This window comes from Myxocyprinus asiaticus, chromosome 8 (assembly GCF_019703515.2).
Source record: "Myxocyprinus asiaticus isolate MX2 ecotype Aquarium Trade chromosome 8, UBuf_Myxa_2, whole genome shotgun sequence".
Taxonomy (NCBI): Eukaryota; Metazoa; Chordata; class Actinopteri; order Cypriniformes; family Catostomidae; genus Myxocyprinus; species Myxocyprinus asiaticus.
In genome coordinates this window covers 9,980,521-10,006,108 of record NC_059351.1, presented here as the reverse complement: position 1 = coordinate 10,006,108, position 25,588 = coordinate 9,980,521, and the positions used below count along the sequence as shown (strand labels likewise).

Here is a 25,588-nt window from a genome sequence, read left to right as displayed (position 1 = left end):
CAGAGGAGTTCTATACTTTTCACTCACAAACTACCTGAAAGCTTACATATTCAATCCCCCACATGCACCTTTAACTGAGAAGTCGTTCACACAGACCTCCAGTGAATTAATAGGCCTCTCAAAATAACCAGCATAAACAAGTATAAGGTCAACAGTATTATTCCAATGTTACGAATGCACCTTTGAGAAACAGAGAATGTGATTCCCAACAGAGGAAGGTGTAAGCCTATATATTCTCTCTCAGAACTATAGGACAGTGATGCCACGGAATATGCATGCATAACTTTTTAAGTTTATCTACTACTGCTTAACTCCATAATGGCTCTCTGCAAGAAAAGGAGTGACTGTAAATTCAAAGAGATGCTCCAATGAAGCAGTGTTGCAATTCTCTATATAATTCAGGTACTGAAGATATCGCTGTGCACAGTAACCACGCAACCAGACTCAATCTGAATCAATAGTGGTAGCCTAGTTATTATGAATCTATGCTCTTATGTTCAAGATGCAACCCATGAACTGCAGAGATCCAAGGGAACTGTACCTGCAATTAGTCTTCTCAAAACCCAATTAGTTTTCTCCAAGACAGTATGGATAAAAAGCATCTGTTAAATGACAAGGAACTTCCTCAAGGTTTTTATTTAGCTACAGGTGCTGAGAAGCTGATCTCAGACAAGCAATTCATGCTTGGGCAGATCATCCACCTCACTTCAGCCCTGTCCGTTTCATGTAACATACGCAACCACTAGCACCTGTGCCGGTCTATCCAAGCTGCCAATGCACTTCCATTACAACCAGACACTGCCCATGTTTGGGTATGTGTGTCTGTTGCTGCACATGGGGGCTATCTTTAGGCAGCATCAGTCATAAACACATACACATGGTGTCCTCTAGAATGGGAGACACAGCATGCATTTTGTTCCTGACAGATCTGCCCTTGGATACAGTACACAAATCTGAAGCCACTACCTTACAATGAAAAGGTTTTGCACACAGACAATATTGAAAAGTTAAAAAGGTATATTAATTCCCAGCCAAAACTTTCCTCTCAACAATTCAAAGAAAATGAGAATGTTTTGAAACATGAACTTTTGCTTAAAGAATTAATTATATAGTCTCTTCAGTCATAGAAATTTTGGAAATACGTTTAAGGAACCTGCTAGAATTAGAATAAACATCTGAGGCTCATTACATTTCATAATGTAATTCAATTTAGCTAAATCAAATCATAAAAAATGTCTAAACACTAAAGGCGAAACCTATCACTAAGGCAAAACTAAAATAAGCAGACAACGCAAAGTCAATATAAACTATTAATAAAATAAAAAAAATAAAAAAAAACACTTTAAAATACTACAACTATCGTTAAATAGCTGAAACAATAAATTACGTTCTTATTAATCATTCACTCAAAAAAAAAAAAAAAAAAAAAAAAGCAATAACTCCGCAAAATCGTACTCAACTCACAATTTGAATACGGTGGTACTATTTTACAGTCACTAAAATAGCGGTCCAGAGGAAAGTAGTGCTGTCCCTCTTCACTTCCGTGTTTACAGTCGTCAGAGCTTTCCCTCCAGTTCTATCTGAAGAAGATTTCCGAGCTTCCTGCCACTCAATCCCCGCCCCGAATCTGATTGGCCGCCTCTCTGATTGACGCCCCAAGAAACACGCAAGACGATTGGCCTTGCGTAAGATTTCGAACAGGGCGCGAATCCTATTGGACGACGACAGCTGTCACTCAAGGTTCAGACTGCCTTGTGGAATAACAATGCTTCCGCCATCAATTTAGCTCTAAAATCAAAAATTCACCATGAATGAATCAAAATATCCACTCGACACTTTTACAGCAACGCTCGTTTCATTATCTGACTAATAATGCTATGTTCAAAGAAATAATTAAACATTATATTTTTGCTCACATATGTAAGAGAGAAATGCACGCTGAAATGTGAGTGCAGTTAGCAAAGCGACCACGCTTAAATAACGGGACATCTACGATATTCAAACATTATTGTATTACTCAAATTCAATGATTTTGCCATACTGCTAAACATCGTATATAAACCTACAATAAGTTTGTTGCTCCGCGTGTATTTTTATTATTATTATTCTCCAGTATACCACATTTCTTTTGAGGACGAGACATTAAAATAAACCTATCCAAAACGCAAAGCTCTCATACACAATTTAATTCATGAATACAACGTACTAATATGTCAACTACATGTTTGCCGTATTTGGAAGATCAAAATAAAACTCCATGCCCTTCCGACTTCAGACAGCGTGGCAAAGACGTAGGAAAGACAACATATCTCCCACTTCCTGGTTTCAGAGCATCGCACCACCTCCAGAGAAACCCGTTATTTTAACACACACATCACATTTAAAACGCCTACAGCTGCGTGCAAACTCAACGCTGTGCACACATAAGAAACATGCACAACTCCAGGCTACTTTTCAACTCTCCAAGAAAGCCGATAAGAAAATTAGGCAACGCCATGCAGGTTGCTAACCAAGGTGATCACTTCCTGAAATGCCCTCCATTACTTTACAGTACAACTTCACTGATCTCAGCGCTGCGGCGCGAGCAGTGCTCCGTTCCGCCCAAAACAAGCCCACACTGACGTGGTTAAAAACGCGGTTTTATATTTTTACCTGCTCGGATAAGTAAATCGAGCTGGTTAGCGGGTCCCTTATGCAGCGACGTCGCCATGTTCCGTCCAGAGGTGCAGATTGACTCGCATTGAAAGCATTAAGAGACGGAGGACTCGAAGATCACTCCGCCTCCACAGGAAATCTCAACAAAAACAGATCCTTCCGCGCCAAACACAGGAAATCCTCCGCGCGAAAAATTCGGTATTTCGTGAATAAGTGAAAATAACTGTTGTTCATAGAAGCCAATAAACCACAATAATTCACCGTTTCTTTTTCCCCCCACATTCTCGTTTTGCGGGGTATTTAAAATGTATTCTTATCTAGATTTGAGTAATTGTTTATTATGTGTTCCTAAATGTCTTTGTTGCATTTTAATCCTTTTCAAATGAAAATACCGGAAATATTTCTGATTTCTGATATAATTTGGGAAAACAGAAATTATATTTCTAATGACCATTTTTATTATATTGTATATATTGTGTACTGCACTAAATAAAATATCCACAAGAGAGCAGTAGAGACTCCTCACTATCCATAAGATTTTTTTTTTTTTTTTTTTCTTCTCCTTAAGGGAAATTAATTGTGGGACATTAGTTACTAATAACTGGAACCATTACAAGAAAAGCTATCCTTGTGCCTTATGGTTGATTTTCTATAACAACTGTGCATACTACTGTCTCCAGGTAGCCCAAAAATCAGTAACCGGTATCAGGGATGATGTTCAAAATATTGTGCGCAGATGCGCACCAAAATTTGCAGCACAACCCACAGACATAACTGAGACTTAAAAGAGGAAGACAAAAAAAAAAAAAAAAAAACTGTTGTTAACTCAATGCTGAAATCATTCGCATTTAATGTGCATCGCTATCCACCAAAAACTATGTTGGCTTATGCGATTAAGCCACACAGAAAAGTAAAATCATAATCCTGGAAACAGTTCCATGAAAAGTCAATGCATGCCATCCCTGTGACCTAAGGTCCATCAGCACAACAGACATTTTCATCCCCAACTGCTGGAAATTTCAATATGCAAAGTGTATGTCACATCAGAGCATTCTTTGAACATTTTTACATTCAGACAATGGAATAGGGATTTTGATAAAAAACAAAAAAAAAAAAAATTGAGGGCCAGATTAACGGTATCTGTTTTCAAACAATGAATTTATTTGTATAGATAGATATTAAATGTGTGCATTATAAAAAGATCTGTGGTTGTTTATAATGGTATATGAGGTGGTGATTGTGCTAGTGTTGTATAAGACTGATTATTTATGTGTATTCTCTATACATAAATGGTGAAAAGTGTCATTTTTTAATGCTAAAATACTTTCTTAATATGCAAAGACAACTAAAAGTAAACCATAGACCTTATTCACAGTAGCACCATCTTTGATTTTTAACTGGAATGAAAAAGAGGCTGAGGGATAGACTTAAATCTCTTCAATGCCACTCACGGTATAAAGCTCCTAGATCCCATCTGATTTTCCACAACTCATGTTGTATAGAGTCTTTTGTCTACTAAATGTTTTTGCAAAGATATTCTTTCAATGTTTTGTGCACGGAATGGTCCAAAAACACTTTAAACTGCAGTACAGCCCACTGAAGAGACTGTACATCTATCCCTCAAAGCCTCGCTGTCATTCCCGTCAAAAAAAAAAAAAAGATGGCGCTGCTGTGAATGAGGTCTATTGGTAGGTTGATTCCCTTGAAAGGTGTAAACACTGAGGTGCAATCAAAACATTGCTCTGTTTGTTTGAGAATCTTGATCAGCCCTACATAGCAACAATGGCTCAACCAGTGGTATGATATTGGCATGGGACTGTCAGTACGACCAATGGAGGAATTATGTAGAAGGAAAAGGTATTGTTTTTGCAATTTCATTTAGTCCCACTAAAGGCATAGAAATGACACGCTCAGGGCCGTTTCTAGGCACAGGCAAAAGAGTTTGCACATATGTGCAAAAAGGGATGTTGAAGCATGAACGGGTGTCTAACTTCTTTTGGCTATGTGTCCTCTTGGGTTGGGTGAGTGAAAATCAGCTGAAAAATATGAAAGGATGTGTTGTGTTTTAACAGTGTGAGTTTTGAATGATTCTCACCTGTCTCTCCTATCTCAGTTTCGACTTCATGCTCCTCGGCCACATCCTGCATCAGGTAGGTCTCATCATCGTACACCAGCACCTGAGCAGCGAACCCCTGCTCCAGCCGGGCACTGGGGACAGGCTCCACGATAACTGCTGGATACTCTGCTTCCCCTTCCACCTCTCCTTCCATTTCTCCCTCAATCTCACACACTCCCTCCTCCTGAAAGAGAAACCGTAAACAGAGACCTGAAGAAACAAAATGTAAAGCAAGAAAAGCCCTGGTTATTTTGCTACAGGGCTTCAAGTTCCTCTTAATATATATATATATATATATATATAAAAATAAAATAATAATCCTACCATACAAGCAATTCATGCTTGAAGTACATCTGTTTTCACAAGTGCAATTTATTTTAAACTGAATTTCAATAGACCCTGCATATTATATTTATAAATATTTGAATTATTTTGCATTTTTATAAGAAATCTCTTTATTTGGGGGCCTTTCTCAGCAAATAATGATGTATGTGATTAATCAGATTAATTAAACGGCATATCGTAATTAATTCCATTAAAAATTTTAATCAATTGACTGCCTTGAAATAAAGTTTCTGCACTCTTAAATTGTGGAAAAACTTCTTGGACAAAAGAGCACAGACTTTGATTTGAAGCAAAAAAGTCTTTTTAAAATTGGACAAAAACACAAAGGTTCAAGACTGACCGATTGCGTATAATTGTATGAGAGTGGGCGGTCCCTGCAGAGCTCATTTGGTGCGATTTTTTTGGCTGTGATTCAATGATTGGTGGAGCGTTTTTCTTAGGTAGTGTAGTTCTTCAACAGGAATTTTGCTATAATAGGAGCAGATAACTAACGACTAACAACCTCTGACCTCATGGTAGGGCTTTTTTTTAAAGATGTACAAGACATCGTTCAAATTTTATTTCCCTATGGAATTTATTTATTTATTATATTTTTAATGCATATCAGCATCAAAGCCAAGGCTACTTTCATGGCAAGATCAAAGTAGTTATAAAAACAAAACAAATAAGAAACCAATACACTTCTTACAACATTGTAATAAAAACTATGTAAGCTCTTTCAATTCGATGAAGTGGTAAAAAAAATTCTTGGTTAAGCTTTTTTAAAAATGAATAGAACTGTTGTCTAATTCGCCTAAGGAAAAAATGAAAGGGATTATATACACATATATACTGTATGTTATTTATATACCGTAGCAGCATTCATTGTAAGGGGACTGCAGCATTTTAAGCCAAAAGTATACTCAGACACGAACACTAGGTATCTGCGTATAGGTCTGGTGATGCACATATTTTAGTACTTGTGCACTGAACGTGTGTACAGCCTGATTTTCTAACCGCGCAGAATGCGCATGGAATTATATGTATTAATAAGTGGGTCCACAAGGTGGCAACACTCACAACTGAGCCTATGCTGTCATGGAGAAGCGCTAGAAGATGTGATCGCCACTAAACAACGGGAGACAGAGGTAAAAACAACACCAGTGGATGTGCACGTCAAGAGCGTGTCTGTGAGGAGGTCAGAGATACCTGCATTTGTATAACTCGAGTCTGAAGGACTATAAAGACATCTTTATGGGTCTAAACTCCTGAAGAGAAATAGTCCAGTATCTCATAGCAGTCGTGGCGCACATGTGCCAACCACCTGCGTATGCGCACTTTGAAAGGCTGAGCGTTCGGCTTTACGTAGAGGCTAAGTGCTTGCGTCAAAAAACCAAAGTATATTTTGGACATTAGTCTCACAAAGATTTTACCATCGCAATAAATTCTGGTCCACTTTTTAGTGTATTCTGTCAAAGACCCGCCCACTTCAGAAAGGGATGATCAGACAGACATTGGTAAAAGGAAGGGAGCTTTGTAGTTGAAGTACTTACCAGTAAATGGTCCTCCTCAGCAGTGACATACTCCACCACGGCTCCTCCACTGTCTACAAGCACCACAGATGTCATGACTCATACCCTAGTCTGCTGACACCTTGTGGCAACCTCCAGAACTGCAGTCAGAGAGCGTGACAGGAGGCAAAAGGGAATGAAGCAAAAACAAATCGTCAATGCCAATCACAATTCTTACAACATGTCAAACATTCATGAACTTGCTTAACTTAATAAACAGAGCCACTCTGGTCTGCTCTCACTCACACTCTCTCTCTCTTTTTTTTCTGTCTGTCTGTCCAGGTACAACAGGAAATTCTGTCTTGCTTAGGAAAGGCACCAGTGGTGTAGTCGGGGCTATACGCACGTATACGCCATATGCTTTCCTTTTTCCCAGGGCTGTTTGCGTATAACAACTTCTAAGGATTCATATTTGCGTATACCCTCGGTATACCCACTTGTTTTGCTGCTTCAGAAGTCCATAATCTACTGTTGTGTTAGTTTCCCTTTAACTGTATTAAATGCTGTTTTGTGAAACTGGAGATTTTTTGTTGTAATTGGTGCATTATCACTTGAATTCTACCATTCCCCACCCCTGACAACCATTGTCACCACCATCATCGACTGAGTGAATTTATGACAGTGAGTGGAGAGAGAGAGAGAGTCACCCTCACGCTGAAGCAGTATCAGGTAAAATTAACAAAATATGCCAAAGGTCCTGCAAAATAAGGAATCGTCTTGTAATTAAGAGAAAAAAATTGTGTTCCGAATGAAATCCATACACGATGCTGTTTGTCCCATATTTTAGCTTCACACACCCAAACTGCTGAGAATGTTTCACAAATCGAGAGAAATGGACCTGAAACACACACACCTTTTGAGTTGTGTGAGATATCGGATGTTGCTTTACATGGACACTACACTTGACAGAAACGGCTGGGGGAAAGATCAGTGACAATCAGTGGACGTCTTCTGTCATGTTTTCTGTCAGAAGCAAGATCATTTGTTAAAATCATATAGCATTCGAGTGCATGTTAACTGTTTCCCACCACTGGGATTTTAAAACACCAGTAAACGCACCTATGTATTCATGACATGCCATGACATTTTATTGCATATGTCAAAGCTTGTTCTGGAAGAGAGAGAGAGAGAGAGAGAGAGAGAGAGAAACTGCATTAATTCAAAATAAAAGTACAGTAGTACAGGTTTAGTTAAAACACTTAACATGATTTTCTTGCATTTCCCTTATGATAAACACTATTTGCTGCCAAAACAACGACACTAATCCAATGAGAAATACACTATTTTCATAATTACACAATTTAAGCCTTTTCTCTCCCTTTCTCTCTTCTTCCTGGTCGTTGTATTAAAGCATTTTTCATTTTAAGTTTAGTAGGGGACGTTCACACTGAACGCGTTTTTGCATACGTCCGAGCTGTTTTTCAATGTTAAGCAACGTCTCATGCAGGAACGCCTGTAAATATGGGTCATTCCTACAATTCTGTGTCATTTAAGTCCCCATTACAAGTGTGTGTGGTATTAATATTGTTTAATTTCACCCAATTACAATGTTGATAGGCTTGTTAAAAAGAATAAAGACTTTTTATAATGTTACACGCTTCTTTGGGCTTAATAGTTACATTTTAAATAATTGAAATCCTTTTCTTTTGCACTGTGTCATTTCCTCATGTCCCAAAAACTGCACGTCAAACATCTTTGACAAAAATAAATGCTAAATCATTGGATTTATTTGAAGTTTTTAACTCTGTTTTCCTTTATTTTGTGGTGTTAGTCATATGTGGTCAAGCATAACATGTCCACCCTGTTATTGGAAGATATATGGGAAATTCATAGAATTGTAAAATGTCAATATACAGTTTTTGTGTTAACAGAAATAAAATCATAAATATTAGTTTACAAATATGTTTCCTAGATATCAATCACAGACCATGTCGTGGCTCATTTAGCCACTGAATGTCCACCCTGTTATTGTCCACCCTGATGCTGAATTTTTTAGTAATTTAGCTTGACCAGTATGGCTACCGCAATTTTAATATGTCCTTGTAATGATGAAACATGAAGAAACTTGTAAAAGTATGTTTTATTTTTCAAAAGTTTCAAAGCCGGAATGTCACCGAATTGTAGGAATGACCCATTTACGGTATGTACAGAGTTGCAGTTCCGTAGCTCTCTATACACAGATTACGCAGTCTACAGTAACAGTAAAGTACAGTCTATAGTAGCAGACCCCCGTTTCCGTCCGCAGTGCTGCCGCTCATTGGATGTTTTATTGTTTTTGGCACCATTCTGAGTCAACTCTAGAAACTGTTTTATGTGAAAATCCCAGGAGATCAGCAGTTACATAGTCAAAACCAGCCCATCTGGCACCAAAAATTATGCCATGGTCGAAATCACACTTTTTTCCCCCCATTCTGATGGTTGCCGTGAACATTAACTGAAGCTCTTGACCCATACCTGCATGATTTATGCATTGCACTGCTGCCACACGATTGACTGATTAGATAATTGCATGAATATGTAGGTGAACAGGTGTTTCTATAAAGTGGTCACTCAGTGTAAATCATAATAACTTTGTCATTTTTGCAGCTCAACAGCAGCTCAACAGCATCCATCCCTGTTCAATTTTATTGTACAGAACAGAGCAGCATGAACATTGTGCTAAACTTTTCCTTGTACTTTCCACAGAAGAAAAATCATGTGTTTAGAATTAGGTCTGCATCTAACGATTATTTTGATAATCGATTAATCTAACGATTACTGGAACGATTATTAGACTATTCTGCGATTATTGCAACGATTAATCATTAGCTCTTAACCGATTATTTAGCTTGTGCCCTGACTTAAAAGGTTGTATTTAATGTGCTTACTAACAATAAAGAGGACAAAATAATTTTTTTAAAATACTTCTAAATGACATTCACTGAATTCAAGGGAAAAATACTTTTTATTAAGTTTAATTTGGTAAATAAATTCACTGCAAAAAATCCTATTGTTATCGTGTTTTTGTCTTGTTTTCCATTTAAAATAGTTTAAAAATCCTTAAAACAAGATACATTTACTTGAGAAGCAACATATACGATATTTAGACTTGCTTTAAGAGAATGCATCTTAAATAAGTGTATTTTTTCACTTGGTTATACTTCTGCGAGTTCAGTAAAGACAAAATACACTTATATTTAAGATCTATTCTCTAAAAGCAAGTCTAAATATCTTATATGCTGCTTCTCAGGTGAATGCATCTTTTTTTTTTTTTTTTTAAAGGACTTTTAGGTATTTTAAAATATTTGTATTTTTTATATTATATTCAACACTCTCAGATAATTTTTTTTCTTCTGCAGTATAGCTGCTAAAGAACGTATACATTGATTTAAAGGAGTTTTAGATATTTATATTGGAAAACAAGCCAAAACTAAAACAGATCAAAAACTTATTTTGTTTAAGTGTATAATGGGGCAAAGACTACCCTCTCTCACCTTTCTGTTCACTTCAATCCATCTTCAACTCACAAAAAAAAAAAAAAAAACTAATAAAGCAGTGTATTGCCAATTGTGTGCCTCAGCTGGTTGCAGTTTCAATCTCTCCCACTTAGTTCGGGACATTGGCGCAACTCATAGAAGAGGCGCTGACCGCACAGAGAAATGCCAGTTTTGGAGTTTGTAGTTATTTACATGATCTGCTTCCGTATTATTTGAACTTTAATAAAGCTATAATGGAAAAGTTGGAAAGTTTGGAGTGCATCTGGACCATGAGCTGTTTTCTTCCTCTCCTCAGTCAGGCACGAACTGCAGTGCTGCTCTCACGCATCATTGTTAGAGTTACATATCTTATGTTGTGTTAAATGAGATCAAACGATTATTCGACAATGAACGTCGACTAATCGTTTCAGCCCTAATTTTAGAATGACATGAGGTATTTTCATTTTGGGTGAACTATTCCTTTAAATTCATATGCTGGAACACATTCAGAACATTTTTTGTTGAAATTACAGTTTAAAACTTCTTCATAGCACAACAGATGTTTCTTTTTATCACAGTGCCATAGTGACAGACACACCAGCACAGATTAAGATTAAGATCAGACTTTTAGATTGTTAAACGTGCTCTGTTAAATTTCCTACCTTATTTCTATAGCAACACAGTCACAAGGTCTGCACAGGGACGCAGAGGGGTGTGGCAACTAAATGTGACACACTTCCTCACAGATGCATCTGGATCACGTTATCCGCAAATCACAAAATGACAAGTTTCTTTCAGCTTCCCCATAACACCGTAAACCATAACGGCTGTTGAAATATACTATTTGTCATGTCCCTAAGTTCATTAAAATCACAGATATCTTTTGACAAATCATTTCTCTCTAACCAACCACACAAACTATCCTGTTTCAGCATACAAAAACACATTCTGATCTACATTTTCTGGCTTTCTGAATAGCCTGATGATGAGTGTACTATTACTGAAGGGGTGTATTTCAATTCCACATAAGTTACCCAATCAGATGGTATCAAGGAAGTCCAAGAACTGTATCCAACCTATTGTTCCTGGCGCAGCTGTGAAATTCCAGAGTTCTCCTTCCATTCCAATATGCATTCGAATTCCCCAGGAAACACTCCAAGACATTCCCTCACACAAAGGTGTCCGATCCACTTCATCCATCGCTCCTTGTCTTTCCAAAAACTCCACATTCCAACCATCTGACTTCTCAAAAGACAGCGAGTTTGACCAAAACACCATCAGGAAAAGAATGAGCACGTCACTAATGATAGAGAGAAAAGGTAGAGAGAGACGACTGCCCTAGTTTGCACTGTACAGTTTATGCGCTCTGTGACTTTCTCTTTAATTTCCTGCTTTTTGTCCTCCAAACCTGTTTCTCCACGTCTCTTTCTCTTCACATTCTATCATTATCTCTCAGTCTCTTGTCACGTCTGCAGGGTGAGGCAGCATTTGTAAGTTCGACTCAGCATTCTGAGGCAAGATCACATGGTCTGAGCTTTCCGAACAGAGATCACATGACCAGTGCACAACGCTGCTTTTGTGTCCGCAACAGCCTCTCCAGTGATGCAACATCCCACCTTTAGACAGACACACACACACACACAGCTGAGGCCAAAATGCAGTCACCACCCAATCATCCTCCAGATGTAACAAATTATTCCTCAATGAGAATCTGCTTGCTTCAGCCTTCTGCCAAAACACGTCACTGAACTGACCAAAACCCACAATTCAGATTCAATTCTTGCTTTAAAGGAATAGTCTTCATTTACACAACCTCATGTCCTTCCAAACCTGTATGATTTTCTTTCTTCCATGGAACAAAAAAAAGGAGACGTTTGCCAGAATATCCAGTGTCCTTTTCCATATAACTAAGGCATTCACTGACCAGTGGCTGTCATTGTCCAAAAAAAAGCACATTTTAAGTACTCCATGTGACTTGTGCTCTACATTTTAAGTCTTCTGAAGCTATATGATAGTTTTGTCTGAGTAACAGTCCAATAATTAAGTAATTGTTCACTGATAATCTCTCTCTGTCATAGCTCTCAAATCTAATTTAGACATATTCAAACTTGAAGCATCATGATTACAAGTTGATTTTATTCGTGACAACCAATGGCTTTTGGCATTGTTGACGTCAAACTTGGCACAATACATTTTGATGCACCAAGTTTGAATATGCGGAAGTGTGAATGAGATTTGACAGCAAAAGCGGAGGTCAAGATTTTCAGTGATTTGTGGCTTAAATTACGTAAACCTTATATAGCTTTTGAGGACTTCAAATAAAGCGCACAAGTCGAATGTACTTTATGCAGCCTGGTCTCATGAAATTTACATGAGCATTGCAAGGTTTTTGCAAAACTGAAATTACGTGCTTCATTACACGTTTGGCTGCAGTTTTCAACTGGGAGGCACCAAAACAGAGCGAAATGAGGTTGTAATCAGACAAGGTTTTTAAGGTGAATTTTAGATGGAGGTTTTAATAACTAAAATGTACCTCCCTAACCTAAACCTTTACCCTAAACCTAACCAATAGTGTCCGAAAAGATTTTTAAATGCAAATTCAAAATAATACAAAAGAAAACACATTTAAGCTGCAATATGTAAACAGGGTTGGGGAGTAACGGAATTCATGTAACGGGATTACGTATTTAAAACACAAAATATAAGTAACTGTATTCCACTACAGTTACAATTTAAATCATTGGTATTTAGAATACAGTTACATTCAAAAAGTATTTTGATTACTGAAGAGATTACTTTGCTTTATTTAATATTTAGATCCTTTCAGATGGAAAACATTTACACATATAATGATGTGATCCAAAGTGCATTTGAACAGCGGTGAAACACTTTCTTATGATGTGTTACATTCATACGAGCAGACAGAGAAGTAAGTTCTGGAGCAGAAGAAATAGAAAAAAAAAACCTTGTGTAAATTGTCAGCTTTACGCTAAGCTAAAATGCTATTTCTAGCCATTTTACATGCACGTTACCAGGCACAATAATTTTTTTATCAAGAAAATTCATGTTGGATCATAATTACTTTTTTTCTAGTAAGACCTTTGAAATTAGGGCAAAAAACGTATTCTTGATGATAATTTTTTTTATTGTTTTCCTGTAAAAATATCTAAAAATCATTAAAATAAGATCAATTTGATTTATCTAGTTTTAGAAACAACACTGCATAAGATATTTAGGTTTTTCAGAGAATGCATTTTTAACATGTGTATTTTGTCTTTTTATAGTCAAAACAAGTTAAAAAAATCTACAAGTGCTGAAGAAGTAATCCAAAGTATTTAGAATATGTTACTGACTTTGAGTAATCTAACGGAATACATTACAAATAAAATTTTACTGCATGTATTCTGTAATCTGTAGTGGAATACACTTCAAAAGTAACCCTCTCAACCCTGTATGTAATATATTTACTGTGCTAAAGCATACATTTATCATAATATGTTATAAGAGATTTAGGAAACATGCTAAATTGAAATACTGGCTTCTCCGAAAACAATGCTACAGCCAGTATATTCTACTTTGAAAAATCTGTTCTGGGCCAGAAATTGTTTGTGTTTTGGCCTGTGTGATCCCACCCACTGCCCATTTCCCAATAGTATTTCGACACCCCGGGTTTCCAGATTTGAAACAAGTTAACGGGTAAACACAGTGCACTGCAGCCATGGAAGCCAGCAATTCATCTAGCTAACATTGACAGAGTTATAAAAAATCCACATGTGCTGGTTTATAATTTGCAAACAATAAAAACACTGCAAACGTATACATTAGCTGATCAACTTACAATGTTAGGCTTGTCGCTTGCCATTGTCAGTTTGCTCGTTCCTGCTGCGTATCCTCAACCTGGCAACCCGTGTGAGCTTCAAGTCTGGGGAGGAGGGGGCAAGGAAGACAACTCTCTCCAATATTTTGAATTTGGATTGCAGTACCCATTTTAAATGCTTGATGTCAATGTTACATATTGCTCCTTTAATTGAAGCAACCACTTCATTTTGTGTCGCTTCTACTCCACTTTCACTTTCGTGCATTTTTGGCTGTACTCGAACCACGACCGTCGAGCTCAGTGGTCGACACTCTATCAGGTGAGCTATCAAGCAAGCTAATGACATAGGAATAAGTGTATATTTGTAGGTGGGTCTGTAATGCAAGTGTTTAAATGTATTGTTTTTCATATCATGAGTTAAAGTAAAAGTGTTTTGATATCATAACATAGTGGGGGGTGCATAATAGAGTGAAAATAAGTTTTTAGAAAACCAAAATCAAAAACTGTACTCGTGATTTGTGACAATGATTAAACCACACAGTTGTTGTAGCGCCTCTAGTGTTAATTACACCAGGAAACTATAGCAAAATGTAGAAACTGGCATGTACAAGGCAAGTCAAAGTAACGTTCATTCAATGAGACCACGTTGACTTTGTTTTTTTTTATGGTGCTTTTAAGGGCTGCAAGATTTGGACAGTCATATTGCGATTATTTTGAAAAATAATGCGATTTGAACTGCGGTTAAACCAATGAGTTCTAAATCATCAAACATAACCGAACTCAGAGCACATCTGTTACTCTGAGCAGGAGATGGAGTTGTGGAGCACAGAACTGCTTTGAAAGCACTGTAATAATGCACTAACACAATACAGACAGGACAGTGCAGCGCTGCTTTGAAACGAGTAGTGCGATCAGGTTTAATAATCGCACAAGTTCACATAGTGATTTCAATTTTATTTCAATGAATTATGCAGCCCTAGTGCTTTTCAGACATTTAGGAGCTTGACAGCCATCACTGTTAACTATATATGAATACAAAAGCAGAGACTGAGACAAGTACAGATGGCAAACACAGAAAACTGTGTTCGAGTCAGCAGGGGTCAAATATGTGAGCCAAACGCAGATCAAATGGTTCACAAAGCACACAAATTTTCCTGCATTCAGACCCGGTTATCTGATCACTGAAATTGGTAGAGTTAGGTTCAGGGTATTGTGACATCACATTGCCTCACAGACCTACTGATCTTGGACAAGGCCTAATATTTCTCAATTTTTATCCACAGCAGTGCAGATGCATTAAATCGAAAAGGTTCAGAAAGAACTTGAGAAAAATCAAGAGTTTTGAAGTTGCTGGGGGGGGGGGGGGGGGGCGCACTGTAACCCTTTACTGTAAATTTACAGGTAATTTCTAACAGTATTCTACTGTATTTCCATAAAACAATAACATGCTGTATCTTTAACAGAATGGTTCTAAAAATACAGCAGATTTCAATTTTCAGCCTGTTTCATTCGTAATACAGTGTCATACTGTAGAGACATTTTTTTTGCACTCATTTCAAGTTCTAAAAGCTTCTAAGTCTAGTTAACTAGCAAATACATTTGAACTTCTACATTTTAGACATAAAGTGTTTTATGTTTACTCTTCAGGGATTCATGTGATGATGGAAACAGACATTTGTGCCTGTACTGCAAATAGAGCCCGACCGATATGGGATTTTTGAGATCGATACCGATTTTAGAGGGGGAAAATTCACTGATTACCAATATGGTGGCCAATATAGTTAATTTTTGAGCTGGAATGAAAACAGACCTTTTCAATGTGGATTGTTCACCGATATGACTATGCAAAGGTACTCAGAAGGCTGCTTTCCTAAATATTTTTATCAAAGAATATTTGACATTATTATTATACATTGTCAACAAATTCTAGAAATGAACACTGAGAAAATAAAGAATAAATAAAAATACAATAAATAGCTTAAAAAACATCAGTACTGTATGTTCAGTATCGGTCAATTGCTGACCATTAAAATAAAGAATAAATAAAAATAAAATAAATAGCTAAATAAACATCAGTACTGTTTAGTATCAGTCATATTCTGAACATTAAAATAAAGAATAAATAAAAAAATAGATAAATAAACATCAGTACTGTATATTCAGTATCAGTCAGTTGCTGACCAATAAAATAAAGAATAAATAAAAATACAATAAATAGCTAAATAAACATCAGTACTGTTTAGTATCAGTCATATGCTGAACATTAAAATAAAGAATAAATAAATATCTAGAAATCATCTAAACTCTTCAGCAGAAAGGCTACGTGATAATATACTGCAGTTGAGTGTTTCAATCCAGAGGCCTCACGGTGATGAATCCAATGTGGCTGAACACTCAAATGCAACATGTTTTATGTTTTTGGTTGTCTTTTAATGATGGGCGTGCTGTCTTTTCTATAATTTTGTTTCAGGAATTTGCAACTCCGTCTGACGTCCAGCAATCTCTACATCTGCCAGGGAGTACAAGACTTATAATTCTTGGTATGTAAACATTAGGAAAGTTCATCTCTGTCTCTCAGCCCGATGCAATCTGCATCTTGATTAATTTGATCATTCATAATGTAACAAGAACAAATTTCAAGAAAACAACCATACGATATGATTCAGTGAGACGATGCGATGCGTTATAACACAATTTGACTTGATACAATGTGATGCAAAGTGTTCATTTTTGGGTGTGTTCACACTTGGCAGGTTTGATTCAATTAAAACGAACTCTTGTGCGATTGCTCTGTTGGTGCGGTTCATTTGAACATGTGTGAACGCTGACACACCTGAATAGTGGGTCTCGGTCCGCTTCCAAATGAACTCTGGTGCGGTTCGATTGATTAATGAACGCAACATGGACTAAAAACGTCTAAACGGACCAATAAAGTAATTTGCCTAATACTGACCTCAAGCATACCTGGTTCTTCTCATCATAGCAGTTATGTTGCCCATTACAGTTTGGTACAGGCGTCGGAACCGCCGTCAGCCATCCTTCGTTTGTGTGCGCAACGGAGGAATTCCTGGCGCTGTTTTGACTCCTTTAAACATTTTATTAGCTCTTCATTTGTTCTCAGCTGATAAAAATGCTACCATATATACATCCAACAAGCACATTTAGCCCAGCAGCCAGCATTGTTTTGGATGTTCGGCAAGTTCCGTCACAAAATATACGTCATAAAGCTGTCCAATCAGGCTGTGACCTTATCCTTATGCCTTTTGTATTCTATTTTTAGGTTCGATGTAAAAAATGCCAGTGTGAACGCTAAGAGAACCAGGACTAAATGTATCATTTTCTTTTTTGGTCCGGACCAAGAGAACCCACCCTTAACTCTCCTTTAACAAATGTAATTATAGAATCGCTCTTATTTGCTCCTTTTTGCAGGTCATTGTAGCAGCACTCATCACTCACTGTGACAAGCATGCAGGAGGACGTTCACACACTTTAAAAACACTTGTGTATGAAAGCACAGTGACCTGGTTAATAAAAAAAATGCACCATTTACACTACTTAATAAACAAAAATGCTAGTGTTCAATCATCTAATATGTTCTTAAATCCACATTTATATGTGCTTACTAATACACAGTCCAATGCGCTGCCTACGTGTGTTTTTAAATGTAACTGTTTTTTACAGCGCATGACTGCGTGTCTTTAGACAGGGTCTCTGTCACAAACAGACAGACAGGGAGAGAGTGCTGATAGTGTGAGAAATATATAAAATAACATTTTAATTGGCTACTTAATTTGTATTAAATTTATATCAGAGCTTGTGAGTTGAAACCACGATGTACCGATTAAGTTACATCACAGTGGAACCCACAATAGCTTATAGTATTTAAGTATTTATAGTTTTCATTTTCAGGTCAACCTCTAAGCAACCAGTGGTGGATGTTGAGCATGGAAGGTCAAGATGTGTATGAAGGTGCACCACCCAACTTTGTCTCTGGCCTTGCAGCGCTGTTTGCCGCATTCTACAATTTCAACCTCCAGTATCAGGAAGCAGCAGCGTGCACCCTAGAGTTTGTTCAAAGGTTTGATATTAGCATATTTGCCAACCATATGTATTAATATAGAGTGAACTGTCACAAGCCTTATCTTGACCATGTTTGTAAAAAAGTTCAGTATTCTTTCACAAATGTTTAATACAGTTGTTTCTGAACGATATATTGCATGTTTAACATTTTCATCTAATAATTTATGTTATACACACATCACAAAGGACACAATAAAATTAAAGGAATAGTTCACCCAAAAATGAAAATTTGCTGATAATGTACTCTCACTCCTCAGGCCATCCAAGATGTATATGACATACTTTCTTCATCAGAACACAAATGAAGATTTTTAGTAGGAAATCCAAGCTCTTACAATGCATACAATGCAAGTGAACGGGTGCCATCATTTTGAGAGTCCAAACCAGATAAAGGCAGCATCAAAGTAATCCACATGAATCCAGTTGCTCAATTAATGTCTTCTGAAGTGAAACACTACGTGTTTTTAGGAAACTAATCTATAATTAAGATATTTCTAACTATAAACAATTGCTTCCGGTCATAATGTGATTGATCTGTGTCGTCTGTATTCCCGTTACCTTATGAAGAATGCGGATCACTGACCAGGAAATGAGCATCACGAAAGCACTTACCTGACATAAGTGCTTATGTGCGTGCTTACGTGGCATTCATTTCCAGGTCAGTGATACGTTCTTCATACATTCACTTGCATTGTATACATTATAAGAGCTGGAATTTCATTCTAAAAATCTTGTGTTCTGTTCTGATGAAGAAAAAAAGTCATCTATATCTTCTAGATCATCTATATCACTCCGGAGGGTGTGTATTATCAGCAAATATTATTTTTTGATTAAAGTCACAGAGTATTGCCACAGACGATATTGTTAGCAAACCGATGGTGTGATAAGGAGATAGCAAAGATGTACATCTTTACACATTTTAGGTGCTTTATTGACATCAACCCTGGACGTGGCTCAAAAACCAAGAAAGGGAAAGTGACTTCCAAGAAGACTGGCAAGGTAGTGCAAAAAAAAGAACAGTACTGTGAATCCGCACGTTTCCTATCTTCTGCAAAATCTAATGGATTTTGAATGGGATTTTGTTTTTTTCAGGCTTTGTAAGTTTCTAGGTCATTTCTGGATGTTTCATATTATATGAAATTTTATATGAAAATTGTTCAACACAAGAAGACACATTCTGAAGATGTTTCAACTGGATTTTGACAAAAATTTAATAGACTTACAGTAACAGTCAATGATTTGGGGATTTAGTGGTAAGATATTACAGTAGCTCTGTGTTCTTAAACAGTAACTGTATTGTTCGATAATGTCATATTGGCCATGTACTGTTGTTAGTATCCATCTTGCTATTGCATAGTTTTAGTCTGTTGAACTGTTGAAGGTTAAAGATGCCAACTGTCCCATAATGTTTACACTAGAAAACACTACTGGCCCCAGTGTTTCCTACAACTTGCTGTACCGATACTGGGAGGATGTTTTAAAGCAGAAGGCAGGTGAGTACCTTGTCAGTGTAGCATTATTGATTTTTTTTTTCTTTCAGTTTCTGGGTAATTTTAAAATATATTTCTGAAAAACATATCCATTCTCAATTCACTTGTTGTACTATCTGTTCACATTTGTAAGAACCTTAAAAAGTAAATAAGATTACTGCACTGATAATTGTGAACTGTTAATTGCATTTTAAATGTATTTATAAATCATTACAGCTGACATTTCAGCTCGCATGTTCATAAAAGGCAATTCTGCTCTTTGCTTTAAAAAAATAAATGTTTTAAAACATCCATTTGCTATTGCTAGTACTGTTGTGAAAAATGACAAGTATGATATTTGTAATTATTTAAAGACAAATAATTTAATCTAAATGTACAGTATGAAAAGCAGTAATTACAGTATTCCCCTGTAAAAATACAATAAATTGCTGTAGGCAACACAGTTTAATACTTTCATTTTACTTGATATTACAGTAGGATACTGTATTTGCTAATAACAGTACTATACTGTAAATGTTGATTACAGTAGTAGTACTGTAACAATACAGTAAGTGGCTGGCAACCCAGCTGCCAATATTTTATTGTAAATTTACAGCAAAAAGTTTTACAGTGTATCAAAATTGTTAATTTTTGACAATATAGGCTTACAGCAGATTACACTGCCAATACAGCTATAAAGGAAAAACAAATACACATTTTGACAGCAAGTTTTTATGAATTGAACATTGCAGAGCTGTTTACAAGACAATTAAAATGTCTACTTGGCTAAGCGGTAATGGGTTAAGAATTCCATGGGCATAAGTTGATATATCAAGTAGGGCTGAAACGATTAGTTGACGTTATCGACGATAAAAAATTGCCGAATGTTGAATTTTTCGAATAGTCGTTTGATCTCATTTAATGAAACATGAGATCACATTAAACTCTAATGATGATGCGCGAGAGCAGCACCGCAGTTCGCGCCTGACTGAGGAGAGGAAGAATTACACAGCTTGCAGTCCAGATGCACTCTAAACTTTCCAAACAGCTTCAGGTGATGTAGATCGCAAAGTATGAGGGAATTATAATGCAAAAATACAAAATAAGTAAATACAGAAGCACTTTCGTTGTGGAATAAGCAGAGCCGGAGCTGCCGCTCCACTGAAGCAAAACTTGTGTGTCAAGCGTCTTTAAAGGAAACACCCCAATGTTACATCTTAAATGTAGTTATATTTAATGTGTTATAACTTCATTAAAGTTCAAATAATACAGAAGCAGATCATATAAATAACCACAAACTCCAAAACAGGCATTTCTCTGTGCGGTCAGCGCCTCTTCTATGAGTTGCGTCAATGTCCCGATCTAAATCTAAATTGAAACTGCACCCGAATGATGCGCACTCTGTCATGGGGACGCTCGTCCCTCAAGTGTGCACTTGCTGCAGCTAGAATATAACGTGATGGCTCACGACTTACTGAATCATAATATATGTGTTACTGTGCATTTCTTATTGTAAAGAAAATTTGCAATACGCAGCTTTATTAATAAGAGAGAGTTTGTTTTTGTGAGTTGAAGATGGATTGAAGTGAACAGAGAGGGGAGAGAGAGTTTTTGATCTGTTTTAGTTTTGGCTTGTTTTCCAATATAAATATCTAAAACTCCTTTAAAAAAACTTAGATTTTCTTTAGCAGATATACTGCAGAGAGAAAAAATTGTTATTTGAGAATGTTGAACATAATATAAAAAATACAAATATTTTAAAATATATAAAATTCCTTTAAAAAAAAAAAATGCATTCACCTGAGAAGCAGCATATAAGATATTTAGACTTGCTTTTAGAGAATAGATCTTAAATAAGTGTATTTTGTCTTTACTGCACTCACAGAAGTATAACCAAGTGAAAAAATACACTTATATTTAAGATGCATTCTCTTAAAGCAAGTCTAAATATCATATATGATGCTTCTCAAGTAAATGTATCTTGTTTTAAGGATTTTTAAACAATTTTAAAGGGAAAACAAGACAATATGTTGCTGTCATATTGCCGTGAATTTCTTTACTGAATTAAACTTAATAAAAAGTATTTTTTCCCCTTTAATTCAGTGAATGTCATGTAGAAGTATTTTTAAAAGATGATATTGGCCTCTATTGTTAGTAAGTAATACAACCTTTTAAGTCAGGGCACAAGCTGAGTAATCGGTTAAGAGCTAATGATTAATCATTTCAATAATCGCCGAATAATCATTCTAATAATCGTTAGATTAATCGATTATCAAAATAATCGTTAGATGCAACCCTAATATCAAGGTGTGAAAAGTGAATATCATTATATTAGAGGTTCATATTAATATGTCATTCTGATCAATGAGCAAATGCCTTGTGTTTAAGAATTCCAGTTCCAAAGAACACTGAACACACCCTGTTTATTGATAGCAGGTTCAAGAGGAAGGAAACCTTATCCTGTCCAAGTCACTTTAGTGGAACATTTGAGTAAAACGGAAATAAGACTGTAAACTGAATGAAAACACTAACACAAACTCACCTTGAACATGGGGACTTGATCTGCAACCCTGCAACGTCTGCATACTGAACATAATCCACTGCACTCTAATGTGTATTATGCTCCACCCTCAACTCACTTAATCTCTCCGGTCCTTTTTCCTGTGCATGCTTGCACATTTCTCAATAAACTTCTCAATTTTTCTCCTACCCAAAGCGATATTTACCATTATCATATGCTCTGACCCTATTGTGAGAGAACCCAGACATTACAGACATAGCCTAATTCCTAGGAGCGAATCTGTGGTGTTCAATGTACTTTCAGACCCCAGCACTTTTACAGACCTTATCTTTGGAAATCAGTGACTGCTGATAGGCAGATCAAAGTCCCATGCAAGCCTCTGCACTTCACTTCATTCTCTAAGGCCTAGATAGTTTAATTTCTCACCTTACAAAGGGAGTTGATGAAACCCAAGTCTGTGGCATGATTTCAAAACAAAGCACTGATGCCCGCCACATAATATCTGATCAAAGGTGCAGATCTGATGCCACAACTATTATGGTGCATATAAAGCATGTAAAATACATTTATACCAGTAAACCACAGAAAAGTCTCCGCGGTAACACGCTCAACAAGCCACGTGATAAGATGCATGGATTCCAAGTGGACAGAATCATGATTCACAATATAGTAGAGGGACACATACGGAGGGGGGGGACTTCAGATGCAAAGGAAACATAATGGGACGTTCAAGTGTTTTTTTTTTTGTTTTTTTTTTTTTTATTATCTCTGCTCTGTAGTTCCATTTAAGGGAAGTGAATGGTGGCCAGAACTTTAAAGCTCCAAAAAGCACATAAAGGCAGCATAAAAGTAATCCATACAACTCCAGTGGTTAAATCCATGCCTTCAGAAGCGATATTATAGGTGTGGGTGAGAAACAGATCAATATTGAAGTCCCCTTTTGCTGTGAATTCTCCTCCCTGCCCAGTAGGTGCCGATATGCACAAAGAATGCGAAAGCTAAAAACAAAAGAAGAAGAATGTGGAAAGTGAAAGTGGCCACCTATCACTCACAACTATAATATTGCTTCTGAAGAAATGGATTTAACCACTGTTGTTGTATGGATTACTTTTACGCTGCTTTTATGTACTTTTTGGAGCTTCAAAGTTCTGGCCACCACTCACTTGCAATGTAAGGACCTACAGAGCTGAAATATACTTCTAAAAATTATAATTGGTGTTCACCGAAAGTCATACACATCTGGGATGGCATGAGGGTGAGCAAATTATGAGAAAATTGGAGGCAACTGAGATTCGTCATCCGCACCAGGATTGAGGCGAGTCACTACGCCACCACGAGGACTTAGAGCGCACTGGGAATTGGGCATTCCAAATTGGGGAGAAAAAAGGAGAAAAAAAATACATGATACGACCCTTACAATTATAACGAAGGGTCAACAACATTTCACTTCTGAACTTATTACTTCACAACTAATTGTTCTTTGCAACAGGGCAATGGTCTTATTGACAATTTACTCTCCTAATTAATGGGCGTTACAATATAAACACACCAACGTTTCCACAGTACCTTATTTAAGGTAAGGTATATAAAAAATTAAAAAAATAAAAAAATAAAACACTTTAGAGCCCACTCTTTTACTTAAAGTAATAAAAACAGCTTTACTCAAGCATAAACTTTGAGTCTTGTATCTGCTTCTTATCTTGTGAACTGTGAAGCATCACAACAAGATTGCAAAACCTGCAAAATAAAAGTCATGTGGCTAGCAGTATTAAAACTTTAGGTTTCTGAAATTAATTTAAAAACCCTAATATTATCAGAAAGCGTGAAAGTGAGAACTGAACAGAAATATGTATAAATGGTTCTAGTTGTCAACTCTCTGCTAGCATTTAGCTAAACCAGCTAGCATATTAGAAGCTGGGAAAATAACACAATAAATACAGTCGATTTTAAATAAGTTAAAACTTAAGCTGGCAAAATAACAGAATCACTTTTAATAATCATGCAAAACCATTAAAAAGCCCCTTTCAATGGCAGTTTCTTGTTAGCTTTCCAACAAACTAAGCTAGCTAAGGACCGCACAAATACTGCTAATGTGTCATGAAGGAGATGGAAACCGTAAAAGTGGATCTCTTACCTTCAGTTGCTTATTCTCCAGATGAAATCCACACTCAAGGCTTCCTCAGTTTGCACACATATCAGAAACACTGAGAGTTTGTTGACTGAAGTTGGCGAGAGCCCGTCAGACGGTGGCTGCTAGCGGCTAACACACCTGATCAAATATGCGCAAACAAGCACACATACAAGAATCTGAACGGACTGCTGATCACACACTGAACAATACTGACTGATGATACGAGCTTCAAACACAGATCACCAGCCCAAGTACAACTAGCCTCTTAGACCGAACAGAAACAGTCACGGAGGGGATTGTGTTCCAGGACAGAGTCATGATTCACAATATAGTAGGCTGAGTGACACATACAAACACACACGGAGAGAGAGAGAGAGAGAGAGGGAGGGGGGGGGGAACTACAGTTGCAAAGGGAACATAATGGGACGTTCAAGCAGACCATAATTAAAGGAATATATTGAAGTCCCCTTTTACTGTGAATTGTCCTCCCTGCCCAGTAGGTGGCGATATGCACGAAGAATGCGAAAGCCAAAAACAAAAGAAGAAGATTGTGGAAAGTGAAAGTGGACACCTATCACCCACAACTATAATATCGCTTCTGAAGAAATGGATTTAACCACTGGAGTTGTATGGATTACTTTTACGATGCTTTTATGTACTTTTTGGAGCTTCAAAGTTCTGGCCATCACTCACTTGCAATGTAAGGACCTACAGAGCTGAAATATACTTCTAAAAATCATAAGTGGTGTTCATCAGAAGAAAGTCATACACATCTGGGATGGCATGAGGGTGAGCAAATGATGAGAAAATTGGAGTAGGCGATGAGAGAACTTTCATTTTTAGGTGAACTATTCCTTTAAGCTTGTTATAACTTTAGCATGGTCGTTACAGGAGAGAAATTTTATATTTTATATATATAAATTAACATTTGTTGGGCTAATTTTTAGCTATGTTCTGGATTATTTGCATAATTGCTTTATGAAATACAAGAAAACATGTAGGGAACAGGGTTTGAGCTTGTTTTAGTTCAGTTTAGAGACAGAACACAATAGTGAAATGCCACTTTTGTCACTCAATGACCTTATTCACTTGTCTTCATTCATACACACTACTGCCCTCTACTGTTTAACATATGAAATAATGCCCTCATGTGGTCACAAAACAAAAACCAACAATTTATTTGGTAAGTCCTACTTGACTGCATTGTAAGACAGTATAAATTGCATTTTATTTCACAAACAAAAAATACACTATATAGGAGTTTGTATCATTATTAGTTATGGGCACATCTATACAGAGTAAATTTATAACCAGAGAAAGCTCTAGTCATCATAGAATCAATTTGGGAGAAGAGCTCTGAAGTGCCATCGCCTGACTCTGCTTGAAGTGGCTCTGCAAGACAGCTCTGAAATGACACCCCCTGCCCTGCCCTGCCACCCAACCAGCCTG

General features: G+C 36.8%; 1 protein-coding gene across 11 annotated transcripts in view; it reads right to left on the bottom strand.

Moving 5' to 3' along the window:
- Positions 1-24,464, bottom strand: part of LOC127445096 (ETS-related transcription factor Elf-2-like) — a 30,158-nt gene extending 5,694 nt beyond the window's left edge. Inside the window, exons 1-5 of one of the 11 annotated variants that reach the window (XM_051704877.1) lie at positions 24,143-24,464; positions 7,726-7,777; positions 7,520-7,629; positions 6,649-6,767; positions 4,751-4,955 (exon numbers count right to left, since the gene is read on the bottom strand). In XM_051704877.1, coding sequence (XP_051560837.1) covers positions 4,751-4,955; positions 6,649-6,723 — 280 coding nt within the window. In that variant the 5' untranslated portion in view covers positions 6,724-6,767; positions 7,520-7,629; positions 7,726-7,777; positions 24,143-24,464. The other 10 variants (XM_051704875.1, XM_051704876.1, XM_051704873.1 and 7 more) reach the window with 10 other exon arrangements.
- Between the last annotated feature and the right edge of the window lie 1,124 nt (positions 24,465-25,588).